At 41.4% G+C, this 21,283-nt stretch overlaps 3 protein-coding genes and 1 long non-coding RNA gene across 4 annotated transcripts in view; 3 read left to right on the forward strand and 1 right to left on the reverse strand.

Annotated features, from left to right (window-relative positions):
- Positions 1 to 21,283, reverse strand: part of LOC115178195 (zinc finger protein 658B-like) — a 1,063,446-nt gene that overhangs the window by 561,988 nt on the left and 480,175 nt on the right. The window lies entirely within an intron of this gene.
- Positions 1,543 to 6,287, forward strand: LOC115178212 (zinc finger protein 239). Its single transcript, XM_029739309.1, has 3 exons — positions 1,543 to 1,585; positions 1,721 to 1,898; positions 5,117 to 6,287. Exons 1-3 carry the CDS (start codon positions 1,583 to 1,585, stop codon positions 6,085 to 6,087), a joined length of 1,152 nt encoding a protein of 383 aa, XP_029595169.1. The 5' UTR covers positions 1,543 to 1,582; the 3' UTR covers positions 6,088 to 6,287.
- On the forward strand, positions 7,835 to 8,328 carry LOC115178248 (uncharacterized). The gene is made up of 2 exons (XR_003872578.1): positions 7,835 to 7,947; positions 8,060 to 8,328. It is a non-coding gene; the product is annotated as an uncharacterized LOC115178248 (long non-coding RNA).
- On the forward strand, positions 9,354 to 20,765 carry LOC115178196 (piggyBac transposable element-derived protein 4-like). Its single transcript, XM_029739287.1, has 4 exons — positions 9,354 to 9,387; positions 9,522 to 9,699; positions 18,894 to 19,119; positions 19,220 to 20,765. The coding sequence occupies exons 1-4, from the start codon at positions 9,385 to 9,387 to the stop codon at positions 20,571 to 20,573; spliced, it is 1,761 nt and encodes a 586-aa protein (XP_029595147.1). The 5' UTR covers positions 9,354 to 9,384; the 3' UTR covers positions 20,574 to 20,765.

A 21,283-nucleotide genomic window follows, 5' to 3' on the forward strand; every position in this document is an offset into this window, starting at 1 on the left:
CTACAACTACGCCCAGAAAATGTATACAAATTATACCACCACCCAAAAGGGCACTTTGGAGACTGGTAGGACAAAGAGGCATGTGCTCTACACAGGTAGAGCCCCATCTGTCACTGCTTCACGTGGCTGCTCACTTCAATAGCCCATATGCCACTGGGTGAGATCATTTTTCATTGTTTTTCATCAGAATTATGTGAGGTGTTATTATGTGTTGTTAGCGATGCGTCTTGGCCGATTTATCTCTGAATATGCCACCATCGGCAATCTGTCACCTAATCCTGCCTAATAGGCAGGCAGCCCTGGAGGGAAGAATTGGCTGTAAGAAGTAAGAGAAAACAACATCTGATTGTTTTTAAATTACTTCTTATGACATTGTTTGCCAGAATAAACATTGTAATGGAGATTTTTTTCCCCAATCTGCGTTACCCACTCCAGTCAGCAGGCGGCGATGTGAGTATTTCAGGTGATGCTTCTTGCGTGACGTATAATCTAGTGGACGGGACAGGAGGCTTCTTCAACAGCGACAAAAGGCTTCTGATTCGACCGATGCGGTGGTTTGCTAGCGAACATAAAACCGGAACACTTTAGACCATTCTTGTGTATATTAATGTCAGTGTTTGCTTGATAAATTAAATGCGCCAATTTGTTCAATTGTTAACGTTACTGTACTAGGTTAATCGCTAATGCTAACTATCTAGCTAGCTAACATCCCGACCATGAGCTCACTAAGATACTCGGAGAAAGAAGCTCTAGGGCTGAACATGATCGTACAAGAAGAAGAGGAAGAAGCTTTAAGATTAAAAAAGGAAGAAGAGGCTATCACATCAGAAGAAGAGGTGGATATTACATTGAAAGAAGAGAAAGAACATTTTGGGGTGAAAGACGAAGAGGAGATAGGTTTCAGAATCAAAAAGGAGGAAGATGCCATAACATTGAAAGAAGAGGAAGAACCGTTTGGAGTAAAAGAGGAAGAGGAGGCTATCTCAATAAAAGAGGAAGACGTTTTGGGAGTGAAAGAGGAGGGAGATGGAGAGGAGGAGGAGACAGAATATCAGATTAACACCAGTGAGTACTGGGTTAAAAACAGGGACACAAACTATGCAGTTGTTGAACTAATGTGTTGTTTTAAAGGGGCATTATACTGAAGTTCTACACTTGAATATGTTGTTCAGTACTGTAGGAATTGTTTAAGGGACAATCTGCCATTGGTACATACATTCTGGGACATTTAAATGTATAGATTTATTGAATTATCCGTGTGGTCTACATTATTCCCGTCATCTAATATAACAGGCTTTTAAAATTGGTGCATAATTTCTACTTAAAATATCAAAGGGCCGTAAAAGGCACCATAAACAATATTTTATAAAATCATGATGAAAGTGGCCATTTTAGGCCCTGTTTAGACATATTCATGCCTCTAAGACCCTATGATTGTAATAGAAGATCATAAGTTTACCATCTGTTTGATGTTCTCATTCACACAGGAGAGAGACATGACTATTGTGGATCCTCTGGGGAGCCTCAACAACATCCTGATGCTGACGAGTCAGAGAAGAGTCTCTCCAGATCAGAACACCAGATGGTACAGCTTGGTCTGGTCTAGCATACAGCTTGCTCTATCGGGGTCTGGGCTGGGTTTCTGTAATGCACTTTATGACAACAGTGGCATCAGCATCCATAATGATATGTGTCTGTGTCCCCTCTTTATGGTTACCAGGACAACGCTAGCCCTTCCTCCCTCCCGGAGTCCCTGTGTCGTGCCTCTCCCGGTAGCACCTTACTGCTGGGTATGAAGAGGTTGTCTGTGCAGCTGGTGGACTGCAGGAAAACAACGGGGCTGAGTGGAACTGTGAGAGGAGGAGAAGAGAAGAAAGGATCAGATTTGACACATCAAAGTAAGTGCTGTAGTTTAGTTTGAACAAATACAACAGATCTGCCCACTGGTATCTGTTACCAGCACAACCAGCAGAGTTCTGTTAGTTCTGGGATTGAACCTGGGTCTGTAGTGACACCTCAAGCAATGTGATGCAGTGCCTTAGACCTCTGTGTTTGGCTGACGTTGAGGGACAGGTTGTTTACCTGGCAAAACGCTCGTTGTCCTCAGGGATTCTCCACGGCATCTGAGTCATTATGCTCGAAGTGGGAGAAAATGTATTTTAGCTCATCCGGTAGGGTGGCGTTGGTTTCTGCGACGTGACTAGTTTTATTTATTTTTGTATTCTGTGACCGTTTGAAGCCCCTGACACATGTCCGACTCACTAAATAAGTCTTCAACATTTCTATGACTACTACCACATGGACAGACTGACTACTACCACATGGACAGACTGACTACTACCTCATGGACAGACTGACTACTACCACATGGACAGACTGACTACTATCACATGGACAGACTGACTACCACCACATGGACAGACTGACTACCACCACATGGACAGACTGACTACCACCACATGGACAGACTGACTAGTACCACATGGACAGACTGACTAGTACCACATGGACAGACTGACTAGTACCACATGGACAGACTGACTAGTACCACATGGACAGACTGACTAGTACCACATGGACAGACTGACTAGTACCACATGGACAGACTGACTAGTACCACATGGACAGACTGACTAGTACCACATGGACAGACTGACTAGTACCACATGGGCAGACTGACTAGTACCACATGGGCAGACTGACTGCTACCACATGGACAGACTGACTGCTACCACATGGACAGACTGACTACTACCACATGGACAGACTGACTAGTACCACATGGACAGACTGACTAGTACCACATGGACAGACTGACTAGTACCACATGGACAGACTGACTAGTACCACATGGACAGACTGACTAGTACCACATGGACAGACTGACTAGTACCACATGGACAGACTGACTAGTACCTCATGGACAGACTGACTAGTACCTCATGGACAGACTGACTAGTACCTCATGGACAGACTGACTAGTACCTCATGGACAGACTGACTAGTACCTCATGGACAGACTGACTACTACCACATGGACAGACTGACTACTACCACATGGACAGACTGACTACTACCACATGGACAGACTGACTACTACCACATGGACAGACTGACTAGTACCACATAGTACCACATGGACAGACCGACTACCACCACATGGACAGACCGACTAGTACCACATGGACAGACCGACTACTACCACATGGACAGACTGACTAGTACCACATGGACAGACTGACTAGTACCACATGGACAGACTGACTACCACCACATGGACAGACTGACTAGTACCACATGGACAGACTGACTAATACCACATGGACAGACTGACTAGTACCACATGGACAGACTGACTAGTACCACATGGACAGACTGACTAGTACCACATGGACAGACTGACTAGTACCACATGGACAGACTGACTAGTACCACATGGACAGACTGACTAGTACCACATGGACAGACTGACTAGTACCACATGGACAGACTGACTAGTACCACATGGACAGACTGACTAGTGCCTCATGGACAGACTGACTACGACCACATGGACAGACTGACTACTACCACATGGACAGACTGACTACTACCACATGGACAGACTGACTAGTACCACATGGACAGACTGACTAGTACCACATGGACAGACTGACTAGTACCACATGGACAGACTGACTAGTACCACATGGACAGACTGACTAGTACCACATGGACAGACTGACTAGTACCACATGGACAGACTGACTAGTACCACATGGACAGACTGACTAGTACCACATGGACAGACTGACAAGTACCACATGGACAGACTGACAAGTACCACATGGACAGACTGACTACTATCACATGGACAGACTGACTACCATCACATGGACAGACTGACTACCACCACATGGACAGACTGACTACCACCACATGGACAGACTGACTACCACCACATGGACAGACTGACTAGTACCACATGGACAGACTGACTAGTACCACATGGACAGACTGACTAGTACCACATGGACAGACTGACTAGTACCACATGGACAGACTGACTAGTACCACATGGACAGACTGACTAGTACCACATGGACAGACTGACTAGTACCACATGGACAGACTGACTACTATCACATGGACAGACCTCATTAGTGTGTTTGTGGGGAGCATGCTGTTTATTTAGTCAGGCATTGCCCACATTATTCTGACATATTTTAGAATGTTAATTATGTGAACGTCAATGCAAAATTCCGTTGGGTAGGCTTATTAAAAATATACTTTTTTTGCCTGCTGGGGGGAGTTTTTAATCCTGTAGGCTATTACAACAATTAATCTTAAATTACAATGAAGTGCTTGAGAAGTCCTTAAGTCCTTGAATTTGACTGTAAGAACCCAGTATAGGCTACTTGCTCAGCCAGCAAATGAAAGGTAAAATCACCTGCTATTGAAATTATGCATCATTCACTTTCCTGCTGGATCGTCACCCTGGACAGTTTTTTTTGCTTTCTTTTATCAGGCCAGTAAATTTCAGTTGGAGCTGAACCCAGTGTGCCACTGGTAAATGTACCTGAATGTTGAACCCTGTGTGTGCGGTGCACGTTGGTCCTATATGTCTACCACTCCGTGTAGCCGTTAGTGATGCTAATGTATTCAGGTAGACGGAAAGACAATGACAAGGTAACTACAAAGTATTCTATGCCTACCTGGCAGAATCGTGATTATTTGCATCAATCCGGTGGCTATTTTGTTTGAAAAAATCCCATTGCAACTGCATCACAGACAGACTGGTGTCTGGTGGCACTTCAATTAAAGGGTAACTACACAATTTATTTTTCTTTTTTTCCCAGATCTCAAAAATGACACTGTTGTGGTTGTCTCACCTAGCTACCTTAACATGGATGCATTAACAAGTTGCTCTGAATAGTGACCATACTATTCCCTTAAAGCCACACAGTGTAAAATACATGGGTCATGTAAACAATAGAGCACATGCATCACATGCAAAGAGCACTTGACTGTAAGTCTCTCTGGATAAGAGGGTCTGCTAAATGATTAAAATTACAAATGTAAGTGGAGAATATCATTCAGGTCTCCCTGTTTTAATCACTCTGTTTGTCTTTGGCAGAAGAGAGACCCGACTCAGAGGAACCAGACACGTCTGAACCAGTGAGACGACACCACTGTTCACAGTGTGGAAAGAGTTATACCCGTTTATGGAGCCTGAAGAACCATAAGAGAACACATGTAGAGAAGAAGTCTTACAACTGTTCCCAGTGTGGAAAGAGTTTTAACCATTTAGGGAATCTTAAAAACCACAAGAGAACACATGCAGAGAAGAAGTCTTACAACTGCTCTCAGTGTGCAAAGAGTTTTACTCATTTATGTAACCTAAAATCGCATGAGAGACGACACACAGGAGATAAGCCTTACCAATGCTCTCAGTGTGGTAAGCGATTTATTGAGTCAACAGAACTGAAAGTTCATAAGAGAATACACACAGGGGAAAAACCATTCCAATGCTCTCAGTGTGTAAAGACATTTTCCCGACCAGGGGACCTGAAATCACATGAGAGAATACACACAGGGGAAAAGCCTTACCACTGTTCCCATTGTGAAAAGAGTTTCAGCTGGTCAGGAACACTGAAAGAGCATGAGAGAATGCACACAGGAGAAAAGCCATTCCAATGCTCTCAGTGTGGAAAGGGTTTTGGCCAGTTACGGTACCTGAAAACGCACGAGATGATTCACACGGGAGAGAAGCCTTTCCAGTGCTCTCAGTGTGGAAAGAGTTTTATCCTGTTAGTAAACCTGAAATCACATGAGAGAATACACACAGGGGAAAAGCCATACCATTGTTCCCATTGTGAAAAGAGTTTCAGCTGGTCAGGGACACTGAAAGAGCATGAGAGAATACACACAGGAGAAAAGCCATTCCAATGCTCTCAATGTGGAAAGGGTTTTACCCAGTCAGGGAGCCTGAAAACGCATGAGAGAATGCACACAGGAGAAAAGCCTTTCCATTGCTCCCAATGTGGAAAGAGTTTTACCCAATTAAGGAGCCTGAAAAGTCATGTGGTGACACACAAAGGAGGGTAGCCACACCTCTGCTCCCAGTGTGGAAAGAGTTTTACCCAATTAAGGGTCCTGAAAGAGCATAAAATAATACATACACTCTTCATGTCACTCATTTTCAGAGGACCTGAAGTCACACGAGAGAAAAGAGAGGCTGTGTTCTGACTGAGAATGTGTTTTTGTCATGAAATCTAATTGTATATTAAATCATACTCACAATTAGGCCTACATTTGTTTTTCTTTTTTCATCTTGAGGCATGGTCATGTGATAGGGGCAGGTCCGATTTGAACAACTACATTTTCTATTTTGTTTTGATTATAAACTTTGATTGGATACAAACTATTAGCTTGAAAAGTTATAATTTGGATATTTCAAAATGTAACTTAACATATAGATGAATATAATTAGCATTTTTTTTATTCTGACCTTGATTCTTTAACCTTGCAACACATTTAATTTAGTTTTGGTTTTTCATCGAGTAAGTTTGTGTACTATTCATCAAGACAAAGGAGTATGAAACTGTGAGTACTTGTTCTGATAAAATGTTTACATTTGAGTAATTTAGCAGACACTCTTATCCAGGGCGATTTACACGAACAATTAGGGTTAAGTTCGTTGTTCAAGGACACATCGACAGATTTATCAGCTAGTCGGCTGGGGGATTCTAACCATCGACCTTTCAGTTACTGGCCCAACACCAGACTACCTGCTGCCCTAAAGTCTTTCCTTGATTCTTTGCGTCCTCCCCCCTCCAAAACTCATTGGAGGAGAAGATCTGAGATGATCTGCGATGCAGTGCCTAAGACTGCTGCAGGATGCCCCGAAAAACATTTTTAAACAGACTTTAAAATCAACAATCATACACTACGTGACCAAAAGTATGTGGACAGCTGCTCATCGAACATCTCATTCCAAAATCATTGGCATTAATATGGAATTGGTCCAACCTTTGCTGCTCGTACAGCCTCCCTCTGCTCTTCTGGGAAGGCTTTCCACTAGATGCTGGAACATTGCTGCAGATACTTGATTCCATTCAGCCACGAGCATTATTGAGGTCCGGCACTGATGTTGGGCGATTAGGCTCGCAGTGGGTTCAGAAATACTGACAAAAGAATATACAAATTATACCTCCAACCCAAAGGGCACTTTAGAGACTGGAAGGACAAAGTGCTTTACACAGGTAGAGCTGTATCTGTCCATGTTGCCTTATGCAAAGTGGGTATTGCTTCATGTGGCAACACCAACACTCACCTAAATAGCCCATATGCGACTGGGTGAGAGAAGTTTTCATTATTTTTGGGCAGAATTATTTTACCTTTATTTAACTAGGCAAGTCAGTTAAGAACAAATTCTTATTTTCAATGACGGCCTAAGGAACAGTGGGTTAACTGCCTTGTTCAGGGGGAGAACGACAGATTTGTACTTTGTCAGCTCGGGGATTCAATCTTGCAACCTTTCAGTTACTAGTCCAATGCTCTAACCACTAGGCTACCTGCTGCCCCAATTATGTGTTGTTAGCCATGTGTCTTGGCCCATTTTTTTTTTAAATGCGGCCATTGGCAATCTGTTGTCTAATCCTGCCTAATGGGCAGGTCAGCCCTGGAGGAGAGTATTAGCTGTATGAAGTAAAAGAGAACATAGCATCTGATTGTTTTGAAATTATTTCTTATGACATTGTTTGCCAGAATAAACGATGTAATGGAGAGTTTACCAATCTGCGTTACCCACTCCAGTCAGCAGATGGCGATGGGAGGCTTTCAGGTGATGTTTCTTGCGTGACGTATAATCTAGTGGACGGAAAGCTTCAACGGCGGCAAAAGACAACTGATTCAACCACTTCGGTAGCTTGTAGCGCACATTAAACCAGTCTTGTTTATATTAAGGTCAGTGTTTTTAAACATAATTATGTTTACCTATTGAATAGTTTAAAAAAAGGTTATTTGCTTGTTAAATGAAATTGGCTAATTTGTTCAATTGTTAACGTTACTGTACTAGGTTAATCGCTAATGCTAACTATCTAGCTAGCTAACATCCCGACCATGAGCTCACTAAGATACTCGGAGAAAGAAGCTCTAGGGCTGAACATGATCGTACAAGAAGAAGAGGAAGAAGCTTTAAGAATAAAAAATGAAGAAGAGGAGACTGTCACATTGAAAGAAGAAGAGATGGATATTACAGTGAAAGAAGAGAAAGAACCTTTTGGAGTGAAAGAGGAAGTAGAAGCTTTCAGAATTCAAAAGGAAAATGCCATAACATTAAAAGAAGAAAATGTAGGGGAAGAAGAGAGAGAACATTTTGGAGTAAAAGAGGAAGAGGAGGCTATCTCAATAAAAGAGGAGGAGGAGGAAGGAATGGAGGAGGAGACAGAATATCTGATTAACACCAGTGAGTACTGTCTTAAAAACAGGGGCACACACTATGCCGTTGTTGAACTAATGTGTGGGGGGGGGGTGTTAAGGGGCATTCTACTGAAGTTCTACACTTGAATATGTTGTTCAGTACTGTAGGAATTGTTAAAGGGGCAATCTGCCATTGGTACATGCACTTTTTCCTTTTAAATGAATGTTATCTGGCAGTGGTACATATATCGGGGCGGCAGGTAGCCTAGTGGTTACAGCATTAGGCCAGTAACCGAAAGGTTGCTGGATCAAATCCCCGAGCTGACAAGGTAAAAACCTGTCGTTCTGCTCCTGAACAAGGCAATTAACCCAGGCTGTCATTGTCAATGAGAAGTTGTTCAGAACTGACTTGCCTAGTTAAATAAAAAAAAAATATATTTTTGGGACTTGTCGTCTACATTAAAGTGAACTTCGTCCCTAATGTAGGGTTTTTAAGGGAGATTCTACTGAAGTTCTACACTTGAATATGTTGTTCAGTACTGTATAAATTGTTAGTTTCAGTCTGCCATTGGTACATTTTTGGGACTTTTAAATTAGATTTATTGAATTCTCCATATGGTTTATATTAACGTGCACTTCATCTAATATAACAGGCTTTAAAAATTCAATACTGGTGCGTAATTTCTACTTAAAATATCAAAGGGACGCAAAAGGCACACATTTTGTGGAACGACCCTCTTACAGTTGCATCATAAACAATATATTTGAAAATCATGATGAAAATGGCCATTTTAGGCCTTTTTAGACATATTCATGCCTCTAAGACCCTATGATTGCAATAGAAGATCATAAGTTTACCATCTGTTTGATGTTCTCATTCACACAGGAGAGAGACGTGACTATTGTGGATCCTCTGGGGAGCCTCAACAACATCCTGATGCTGACGAGGCAGAGAAGAGTCTCTCCAGATCAGAACACCAGATGGTACAGCTTGGTCTGGTCTAGCATACAGCTTGCTCTATCAGGGTCTGGGCTGGGTTTCTGTAAAGCACTTTATGACAACTGTGACATCTGCATCCATAATGATATGTGTCTGTGTCCCTCTTTATGGTTACCAGGACAACGCTAGCCCTTCCTCCCTCCCGGAGTCCCTGTGTCATGCCTCTCCCAGTAGCACCTTACTGCTGGGTATGAAGAGGTTGTCTGTGCTGCTGGTGGACTGCAGGAAAACAACGGGGCTGAGTGGAACTGTGAGAGGAGGAGAAGAGAAGAAAGAATCAGATTTGACACATCAAAGTAAGTGCTGTAGTTTAGTTTGAACAAATAAAATAGATCTGCCCACTGGTATCTGTTACCAGGACAACCAGCAGAGTTCTGTTAGTTGACATGAAGATAGACTGGTGGATATGGATGTTATGAATATCATAACACTGAAAAAGGATTCTGCCAATGAAAAGAGAGAAACGATAGACCATATAAAACCTTGATGAAAGTTAGGTTTAGAGAGAAAGTTAAAAGATGATCTGATGTAAGGTGCTTGTTTTACAAAAACATTTTTCTCAAAACATTGTAGATGTTACATTTCCTGTCCCAGTCAACCCCCTATCTTTACAAGACTCTAGAACACAAACAAATCTCAAGACACTTCAAGTTGGCCTGTATTGCTTCATTAACATCTCATCTTCAGAACTTACACTGGGGACAGCTGTGAGTGTTAAAAAATGAAAAAACAAGCTCTCTAAGCCATTTCTATAAGCCAGACTTGGCCTCCTCTGTAATGGTCAAAATGAATGCTATTTCCTACTTGATCAGGTCAAATAAAGCCTGAACTCCAACATACAGTCGTATGTACAAAAATATTGTCACCCTTGAACTTTTTTCAAATAATGCACCATTTCTTGGGCTCCCGAGTGGCACAGCAGTCTAAGGCACAGCATCTCAGTGCTAGAGGCGTCACTACAGACCCTGATTTGATTCCAGGCTGTATCACAACCGGCTGTAATTGGGAGTCCCATAGGGCGGCGCACAATTGGCCCAGCGTCATCCGGGTAGGCCAGTCATTGTAAATAAGAATTTGTTCTTAACTGACTTGCCTAGGTAAATAAAGGTAAAATCAAATCTTCCAAAACTCACCTGTGGTGAGTTACAGGTGCCTGAAATATAAAAATCCCTCATTCAACCAGTTTGAATAGAGAAAAATCACTCACTCAACCAGTTTGAATAGAGAAAAATCACTCACTCAACCAGTTTGAATAGAGAAAAATCACTCACTCAACCAGTTTGAATAGAGAAAAATCACTCACTCAACCAGTTTGAATAGAGAAAAATCACTCACTCAACCAGTTTGAATAGAGAAAAGGACTCATTCTGCTGTTTTATGTCACTGTGTGTACCACAATGAGCATGGAGAAAAGAAAACCAGAGAATTATCTGAGAAGTGGTCAGACACAAGATTGTAGCCAAGCATGGACAATCTCCAGAGACCTTGATGTTCCTGTTTCCACCGTACGTAATATTATCAATAAGTTTAAGGCCAATGCCACTGTAGCCAGCCTCACTGGACGTGGCCGCAACAGAACACTTGATGGAAGATTGCAGCGAAGGATTGTTCCAATGGTGGAGAAAGCACCTTGATCAACTGCCACACAGATTCACAAGGTACGACAGTTTCAATTCGTACCATTCGTCGCCAACTCAATGAAAGGGGGTTATATGGTAGGAGACCCAATTTGCCAAAACACACCTGAACATGCCAAAATCTTTCTGGGAGAATGTCCTGTGGACAGATGAGAGCGAATTAGAGCGTTTTGGTAAAGCGCACCATCTCTGTGTTTACAGAAAATAAAATGAAACCTTCAAAGAAAATAACTCCTTCCCTACAGTCAAACACAGAGGAGGTTCAGTGATGTTTTGGGGTTAATTTACTGCCTCTGACACTGGGTGGCTTGAACGTGTGCATGGTATCATGGAATCAGGAGAAACCAGTGTCAGAAAGCTGGGTCACCGTCAAAGGTCATGGGTCTTCCAGCAGGACAATGACCCCAAAAACACTTCAAAAAGCACCCAGGAACGGTTCAAGACAAAACACTGGACTGTTCTGAAGTGTCCAGCAGTGAGTCCAGATTTAAATCACATTGAAAACTGGTGGAGAGATCTGAACACAGCAGTTGGTAGAAGGTGCACTTAAAATCTGGGACAACTGGAGCAGTTTGCACAAGAGGAGTGGGCCAAACTGCCAGGACCGAGGTGCAGGAAGCAGTGAGTCCAGATCTAAATCACACTGAAAACTGGTGGAGAGATCTGAACACAGAAGTTGTTGTTTACGCAGCCAAAACAACCGCTCCATTGCAAATCTAGATGATTATATTGTCAACAAGACATGGTATCAAGAATGAAAGAGAGAATTGAATCCTACAAATTCAAGGTTTCCTTTTTGTTCCGTTGGTCTGTATCAAAATGTTGTGTCCAGTATTGCATGGATGCCTCCTTGACTTACAACAACTAATGATAGACAAAAATGTTCACGTTGTCGCATTAGCCAAAATCAACAACAACAAAAATCACACATTGTGCTTTCACAGCAGTAAAGATGTAGGAGGAATATACAACATGTAAGTTTATATTCGTACGCCCCCCCCACCCCCACTCAAAAAGGTGGAGACACTGGTGTTGTTGTTAAATAGCTGTATGTAATGTAATGTACCCTTACTGCTAGGACTAACTGGTGTTGTTGTTAAATAGCTGTATGTAATGTACCCTTACTGCTAGGACTAACTGGTGTTGTTGTTAAATAGCTGTATGTAATGTAATGTACCCTTACTGCTAGGACTAACTGGTGGTGTTGTTAAATAGCTGTATGTAATGTAATGTACCCTTACTGCTAGGACTAACTGGTATTGTTGTTAAATAGCTGTACGTAATGTACCCTTACTGCTAGGACTAACTGGTATTGTTGTTAAATAGCTGTATGTAATATACCCTTACTGCTAGGACTAACTGGTATTGTTGTTAAATAGCTGTATGTAATGTACACTTACTGCTAGGACTAACTGGTGTTGTTGTTAAATAGCTGTATGTAATGTACCCTTACTGCTAGGACTAACTGGTGTTGTTGTTAAATAGCTGTATGTAATGTAATGTACCCTTAATGCTAGGACTAACTGGTATTGTTGTTAAATAGCTGTAATGTAATGTACCCTTACTGCTAGGACTAACTGGTATTGTTGTTAAATAGCTGTATGTAATGTAATGTACCCTTACTGCTAGGACTAACTGGTATTGTTGTTAAATAGCTGTATGTAATGTAATGTACCCTTACTGCTAGGACTAACTGGTGTTGTTGTTAAATAGCTGTATGTAATGTACCCTTACTGCTAGGTCTAACTGGTGTTGTTGTTAAATAGCTGTATGTAATGTACCCTTACTGCTAGGACTAACTGGTGTTGTTGTTAAATAGCTGTATGTAATGTAATGTACCCTTACTGCTAGGACTAACTGGTGTTGTTGTTAAATAGCTGTATGTAATGTACCCTTACTGCTAGGACTAACTGGTGTTGTTGTTAAATAGCTGTATGTAATGTAATGTACCCTTACTGCTAGGACTAACTGGTGTTGTTGTTAAATAGCTGTATGTAATGTAATGTAATGTACCCTTACTGCTAGGACTAACTGGTGGTGTTGTTAAATAGCTGTATGTAATGTACCCTTACTGCTAGGACTAACTGGTGTTGTTGTTAAATAGCTGTATGTAATGTAATGTACCCTTACTGCTAGGACTAACTGGTGTTGTTGTTAAATAGCTGTATGTAATGTACCCTTACTGCTAGGTCTAACTGGTGTTGTTGTTAAATAGCTGTATGTAATGTACCCTTACTGCTAGGACTAACTGGTATTGTTGTTAAATAGCTGTATGTAATGTACCCTTACTGCTAGGACTAACTGGTGTTGTTGTTAAATAGCTGTATGTAATGTAATGTACCCTTACTGCTAGAACTAACTGGTGGTGTTGTTAAATAGCTGTATGTAATGTGATGTACCCTTACTGCTAGGACTAACTGGTGTTGTTGTTAAATAGCTGTATGTAATGTAATGTACCCTTACTGCTAGGACTAACTGGTGTTGTTGTTAAATAGCTGTATGTAATGTACCCTTACTGCTAGGACTAACTGGTGTTGTTGTTAAATAGCTGTATGTAATGTAATGTACCCTTACTGCTAGGACTAACTGGTGTTGTTGTTAAATAGCTGTATGTAATGTAATGTACCCTTACTGCTAGGACTAACTGGTGGTGTTGTTAAATAGCTGTATGTAATGTACCCTTACTGCTAGGACTAACTGGTGTTGTTGTTAAATAGCTGTATGTAATGTAATGTACCCTTACTGCTAGGACTAACTGGTGTTGTTGTTAAATAGCTGTATGTAATGTACCCTTACTGCTAGGTCTAACTGGTGTTGTTGTTAAATAGCTGTATGTAATGTACCCTTACTGCTAGGACTAACTGGTATTGTTGTTAAATAGCTGTATGTAATGTACCCTTACTGCTAGGACTAACTGGTGTTGTTGTTAAATAGCTGTATGTAATGTAATGTACCCTTACTGCTAGGACTAACTGGTGGTGTTGTTAAATAGCTGTATGTAATGTACCCTTACTGCTAGGACTAACTGGTGTTGTTGTTAAATAGCTGTATGTAATGTAATGTACCCTTACTGCTAGGACTAACTGGTGTTGTTGTTAAATAGCTGTATGTAATGTACCCTTACTGCTAGGACTAACTGGTGTTGTTGTTAAATAGCTGTATGTAATGTAATGTACCCTTACTGCTAGGACTAACTGGTGGTGTTGTTAAATAGCTGTATGTAATGTAATGTACCCTTACTGCTAGGACTAACTGGTGTTGTTGTTAAATAGCTGTATGTAATGTGATGTACCCTTACTGCTAGGACTAACTGGTATTGTTGTTAAATAGCTGTATGTAATATACCCTTACTGCTAGGACTAACTGGTATTGTTGTTAAATAGCTGTATGTAATGTACCCTTACTGCTAGGACTAACTGGTGTTGTTGTTAAATAGCTGTATGTAATGTACCCTTACTGCTAGGACTAACTGGTGTTGTTGTTGTTAAATAGCTGTATGTAATGTACCCTTACTGCTAGGACTAACTGGTATTGTTGTTAAATAGCTGTAATGTAATGTACCCTTACTGCTAGGACTAACTGGTATTGTTGTTAAATAGCTGTATGTAATGTAATGTACCCTTACTGCTAGGACTAACTGGTATTGTTGTTAAATAGCTGTATGTAATGTAATGTACCCTTACTGCTAGGACTAACTGGTATTGTTGTTAAATAGCTGTATGTAATGTACCCTTACTGCTAGGACTAACTGGTGTTGTTGTTAAATAGCTGTATGTAATGTACCCTTACTGCTAGGTCTAACTGGTATTGTTGTTAAATAGCTGTATGTAATGTACCCTTACTGCTAGGACTAACTGGTGTTGTTGTTAAATAGCTGTATGTAATGTAATGTACCCTTACTGCTAGGACTAACTGGTGGTGTTGTTAAATAGCTGTATGTAATGTACCCTTACTGCTAGGACTAACTGGTGTTGTTGTTAAATAGCTGTATGTAATGTAATGTACCCTTACTGCTAGGACTAACTGGTGTTGTTGTTAAATAGCTGTATGTAATGTACCCTTACTGCTAGGACTAACTGGTGTTGTTGTTAAATAGCTGTATGTAATGTAATGTACCCTTACTGCTAGGACTAACTGGTGGTGTTGTTAAATAGCTGTATGTAATGTAATGTACCCTTACTGCTAGGACTAACTGGTGTTGTTGTTAAATAGCTGTATGTAATGTACCCTTACTGCTAGGTCTAACTGGTGTTGTTGTTAAATAGCTGTATGTAATGTACCCTTACTGCTAGGACTAACTGGTGTTGTTGTTAAATAGCTGTATGTAATGTAATGTACCCTTACTGCTAGGACTAACTGGTGTTGTTGTTAAATAGCTGTATGTAATGTACCCTTACTGCTAGGACTAACTGATGTTGTTGTTAAATAGCTGTATGTAATGTAATGTACCCTTACTGCTAGGTCTAACTGGTGTTGTTGTTAAATAGCTGTATGTAATGTACCCTTACTGCTAGGACTAACTGGTGTTGTTGTTAAATAGCTGTATGTAATGAACCCTTACTGCTAGGACTAACTGGTGTTGTTGTTGTTAAATAGCTGTATGTAATGTACCCTTACTGCTAGGACTAACTGGTATTGTTGTTAAATAGCTGTAATGTAATGTACCCTTACTGCTAGGACTAACTGGTATTGTTGTTAAATAGCTGTATGTAATGTAATGTACCCTTACTGCTAGGACTAACTGGTATTGTTGTTAAATAGCTGTATGTAATGTAATGTACCCTTACTGCTAGGACTAACTGGTATTGTTGTTAAATAGCTGTATGTAATGTACCCTTACTGCTAGGACTAACTGGTGTTGTTGTTAAATAGCTGTATGTAATGTACCCTTACTGCTAGGTCTAACTGGTTTTGTTGTTAAATAGCTGTATGTAATGTACCCTTACTGCTAGGACTAACTGGTGTTGTTGTTAAATAGCTGTATGTAATGTAATGTACCCTTACTGCTAGGACTAACTGGTGTTGTTGTTAAATAGCTGTATGTAATGTACCCTTACTGCTAGGACTAACTGGTGTTGTTGTTAAATAGCTGTATGTAATGTAATGTACCCTTACTGCTAGGACTAACTGGTGTTGTTGTTAAATAGCTGTATGTAATGTAATGTAATGTACCCTTACTGCTAGGACTAACTGGTGGTGTTGTTAAATAGCTGTATGTAATGTACCCTTACTGCTAGGACTAACTGGTGTTGTTGTTAAATAGCTGTATGTAATGTAATGTACCCTTACTGCTAGGACTAACTGGTGTTGTTGTTAAATAGCTGTATGTAATGTACCCTTACTGCTAGGTCTAACTGGTGTTGTTGTTAAATAGCTCTATGTAATGTACCCTTACTGCTAGGACTAACTGGTATTGTTGTTAAATAGCTGTATGTAATGTACCCTTACTGCTAGGACTAACTGGTGTTGTTGTTAAATAGCTGTATGTAATGTGATGTACCCTTACTGCTAGGACTAACTGGTGTTGTTGTTAAATAGCTGTATGTAATGTGATGTACCCTTACTGCTAGGACTAACTGGTGTTGTTGTTAAATAGCTGTAATGTAATGTAATGTACCCTTACTGCTAGGACTAACTGGTGTTGTTGTTAAATAGCTGTATGTAATGTAATGTACCCTTACTGCTAGGACTAACTGGTGGTGTTGTTAAATAGCTGTATGTAATGTACCCTTACTGCTAGGACTAACTGGTGTTGTTGTTAAATAGCTGTATGTAATGTAATGTACCCTTACTGCTAGGACTAACTGGTGTTGTTGTTAAATAGCTGTATGTAATGTACCCTTACTGCTAGGACTAACTGGGGGTTTGATCCACTAAGTCTGGAGACGCTCTACTGTAGGTCCTCGGGTTAAATAACACAGACCATGTTTATATGCGGCTAATTAACTCAACAATGTGTTTTTTCCAATAAAAATATATACACACACAATACCAATCCCAAGTTTGGACACACCTACTCATTCAAGGGTTTTTCTTTATTTGTACGATTTTTGGGATGGCGTATCGCTGCAGAATCACACTGTCACCAGCAAAGCACCATCACACCTCCTCCATGCTTCACGGTGGGAACTACACATGCAGAGATCATCCGTTCACCTACTCTGCCTCTCAAAAAGACACGCGGATGGAACAAAAAATCTCAAATTTGGACTCAGCAGACCAAAGGACAGTTTTCCACCATGTCTAATGTCCATTGCTCGTGTTTCTTGGCCCAAGCAAGTATCTTCTTCTTATTGGTGTCTTTTAGTAGTGGTTTGTTTGCAGCAATTTGACCATGAAGGCCTGTTTCACACAGTCTCCTTTGAGATGCGTCTGTTACTTGAACTCTGAAGCATGTTTTTGGGCTGCAATTTCTGAGCTGCAGTTAACTCTAATGAACTTATCCTCTGCAGCAGAGGTAACTCTGGGTCTTCCTTTCCTGTGGCGGTCCTCATGAGAGCCAGTTTCATCATAAGGCTTGATGGCTTTTGCAACTGCACTTGAATAAACTTTCAAAGTTCTTGAAATTTTCCGGATTGACTGAAGTAATGATGGACTGTCGTTTCTCTTTGCTTATTTGAGCTGTTCTTGACAAAATATAGACTTGGTCTTAGCCCTATTTGGTAAATATTCTGTATACCACCCCTACCTTGTCACAACACAACTGATTGGCTCACACGCATTAAGGAGGAAAGAAATTCCACAAATGTACTTGTAACAAGGCACACCTGTTAATTGAAATGCATTCCAGGTGACTAACTCGTGAAGCTGGTTGAGAGAATGCCAAGTGTGTGCAATCATCATCAAGGCAACAGGTGGCTACTTTGAAGAATCTAAAAATGTATCAAATATATTTTGATTTGTTTAACACTTTTTGGGGTTAATATATGATTCCATATGTGTTATTTCATAGTTTTGATGTCTTCACTATTCTACAATGTAGAAAATAGTAAAATAAAGAAAACCCTTGAATGAGTAGGTGTGTCCAAACTTTTGACTGGGGACTGTATGTGACAAAGTAGATGATAAAAATGCATATAAAATATAATCAATATGGCTTCTGAGGACTACTAATTACTTACATTACTAATACATTACTAATAATGCTTTTCAAACTGCGTGCCCGGGGACTGGCAGCACAGCCTCGGGAGGCTACCTGTGATTTTGTTATCTGGTCTCTTTTTTTCCCCTGCTGTGTAAATTGACTGGATATATTCACTGCAGTATGAAACCTAACATGAAGCTGATGATTTATGGCCTCATTTGTATACACTTCTAACTTAGGCTACACATTTCCAGCCTGTCTATCTTTGTTGCACAATTACGCACCTGGCCTCGTCTGACTCGGCTATTAAATCTTGTGGATTCCCAGTAAAAGCCAAATTACAAAAGCTTGTTGGACACTTATTTCGACTTCTAATAGCCTATTGGAGGAGAGGAACGCTTGCTCTTTCTTGCTGAATGAATGAATGAATGAATAAATAAATAATTGTATGCTCTCACTACTGTAAGTTGCTCTGTATAAGAGTGTCTGCAAAATGACTAAAATGTAACAAAATAAATGATAGTCTGGTTTCAAAAGGAAACGCCTCACTGATGAGATATATTTAGTAATTCTGTTGAAGAATCTGTGTATGAGAGTCGGATCAATCAGATGGTGACCAGGAATATCTGCTCCCCAACCTTCTGGACTGTGAGCTTAGAATGTCTGATGATAATGGTGTCCACCCTAACCTTGTAAATGACAACTTGTTCTCAACTAGCCTACCTGATTAAATAAAGGTGAAATTATGGTGTCCACCCTAACCTTGCAGGCAATGAGCATCCCTCACCTCCCCAAGATGCTGCTGCCAATCTTGTTGATGTTGAGGAGGATGGCCCCCGCTGCTGGAGATCCTGTCACTTCAAACCATCAGAGATAGACTTCAATGATTCCCTGTCTGGCGTACAAAGCACCCTGCCTACCCCCTCAGAGGCAGAGTGTTTTAAACTGTTCTTTGATAAGGAATTGGTGGAGAGTGTGGTGCAGGAAACCAACAGGTATATCCATTATCATATTACAGAAAAACCCAAAGCTCTCTTCAAATGTATCAACATTTAGAATGCCTTTAGCCTACTAAATTTGCATATTTGTTTGCAGGTATTCTCATGAACTGAAAGAGAAGACTGCCCCTGGCGTAAAAGGGAAGCTCTCAAAATGGGTGAACACTACCATCAGTGAAATGTATACCTTCCTGGTGGCGGTGATGCTGATGGGGCTAGTGAAGAAGGGCTCTGTGAGGGACTACTGGACCACTAACCCTATGCTACAGACACCTTTTTTCCAAACCCTTTTCTCCCAGGACCGCTTCCTTGTCTTGCTCAGAGCGCTCCACTTTGTGAACAACGCCACGGCAAACCTCGCCGACCCCCTTCACAAAATCAGGAATGTCCTGAGCAGCTTGACCAGGGCATTTGGAAGAGTGTTTGTGCCTCACAAGGACTTGTGCATTGGCGAGTCTCTCATGGCTTGGAAAGGGAGGCTTCCATTCTGCCGATACGTCCCGTCAAAGCGCCACAGATTTGGAGTCAAGTTCTTTGTTTTATGTGACTGTCTGACAGGATATGTGCAGGACCTGATCATCTACACCGACACCACCACAGATATAAAGCACGTTGAGGGTCTTGGCATATCTGGATCAGTGGTGATCACCATGCTGCAACCTTACCTCAGAAAGGGACACACTGTATTTGTGGACAGCTGGTACAGCAGCCCTACCCTTTTCCAGTACCTTCTAAGGGCGAACACGGGGGCCTGTGGCATGGTGAGATCCAAAAGGAAGGGGATGCCAATATTCAAAAAGAAACTGAGCAAGGGAGAGGTGGAGTTCCAAACCAACGGGGAGATAATGGCAGTGAAATGGCACGACAAACGACATGTCCATGTTCTGTCCACTGTGCACACCTCCACAATGTCGGACACAGGAAAACTGGACTATGTCACCGGAGAGAGGAAAATGATGCCAGACTGTGTCTTGGAGTACAACAAGAAGATGGGAGCAGTTGACAAAGTGGAAATGCAGAACACTTTTGTTGAGTGTGCCAGAAAGTCCCTCAAATGGTACAGGAAGCTATTTTTCCACCTAATAGACATAGCTCTCTTCAACGGCCACGTTGTCCACCGGCAGGTCACAGGACAGGTGATCTCCTACCAGCAGTACAGGGTAAACCTGATTCGGCAGATCCTTGTGGACCACCATACTCCTCGTCGTCCGTCTACTGGGGGCCGGCCTCCCTCTGACAATCCTCTACGCCTCACTGGACGGCACTTCCCGAGCGACGTCCCTCAGACCACCCTGCAAGGGAAGAGCACCAGGAGGCATTGCAAGGTCTGTCAAACATCTACCCGGCGGCAGAAACGAAGGAAGATGACTAAGTACATGTGTGAGCCTTGTAACACGGCCTTGTGTGTAATTCCTTGCTTTGGAGAATACCACACCCTTAAGCACTACTGAATGGCATTATGATGATAGAAAAACAAATGATACATTTCAATACATTTTACAGTTGTATGACTTGAGTTTTTTGATGCGTGGGGGGGATATTTTATTTTTTTAAACACCAAAAAGGAAATGAAACGTGTTTACCCGAAAAGAAAATGTAACTCCTGTGCTCCATTTCTGAAATAAAAAAGTATGTCATCAACTTTAGTTATTCCTTGATTTGTAATGTATTCTACTGATTGTTTTATCAATTCATTTCCCCTTCATTTCCCCTAGCCAACAACCTTTATCCTAACCTGGTTCACCAGCTGACTACTACTGTAGACTAAAGAGCAGGATGTGAGTCGCTACATTACATAGACTGTTCCTAAGCGTATACGGTATAGTTGGTAATACCGGAAGTTTATACAGCTGGAACCAAGTTTTGGATGGAGAGCAAAGACTTGTCCTCGGAACATTCAGCCCGTAGATGGCGCCAAAGCATAAACCTAGATAATCCTGTCTTGCTCCACAGTTTAGGATAACCCACAACCTCGCTTCACTCACGCCACGGTCTCTGCATACAATACAGCTGTTCACCTGTACAAACTACCTCACTTTGTTGCTTACGTGGCCCATTCTCATTCTCCTCCGCCCGACCGTTCTCAGCCCGACCAGCCTAAAACCTACCCAAGCCATCATACTCACCGCATTTGAAGATTGCAAAATATCTTCCTGTCTTG

This window comes from Salmo trutta, chromosome 38 (assembly GCF_901001165.1).
Source record: "Salmo trutta chromosome 38, fSalTru1.1, whole genome shotgun sequence".
NCBI lineage: Eukaryota > Metazoa > Chordata > Actinopteri > Salmoniformes > Salmonidae > Salmo > Salmo trutta.

Coding starts and splice junctions, on each gene's coding strand:
- LOC115178212 (XM_029739309.1), top strand. Junction 1,899..5,116: donor ATCAGATTTGACACATCAAA/GTAAGTGCTGTA, acceptor TGTCTTTGGCAG/AAGAGAGACCCGACTCAGAG.
- LOC115178196 (XM_029739287.1), top strand. Junction 9,700..18,893: donor ATCAGATTTGACACATCAAA/GTAAGTGCTGTA, acceptor CTAACCTTGCAG/GCAATGAGCATCCCTCACCT. Junction 19,120..19,219: donor GTGGTGCAGGAAACCAACAG/GTATATCCATTA, acceptor ATTTGTTTGCAG/GTATTCTCATGAACTGAAAG.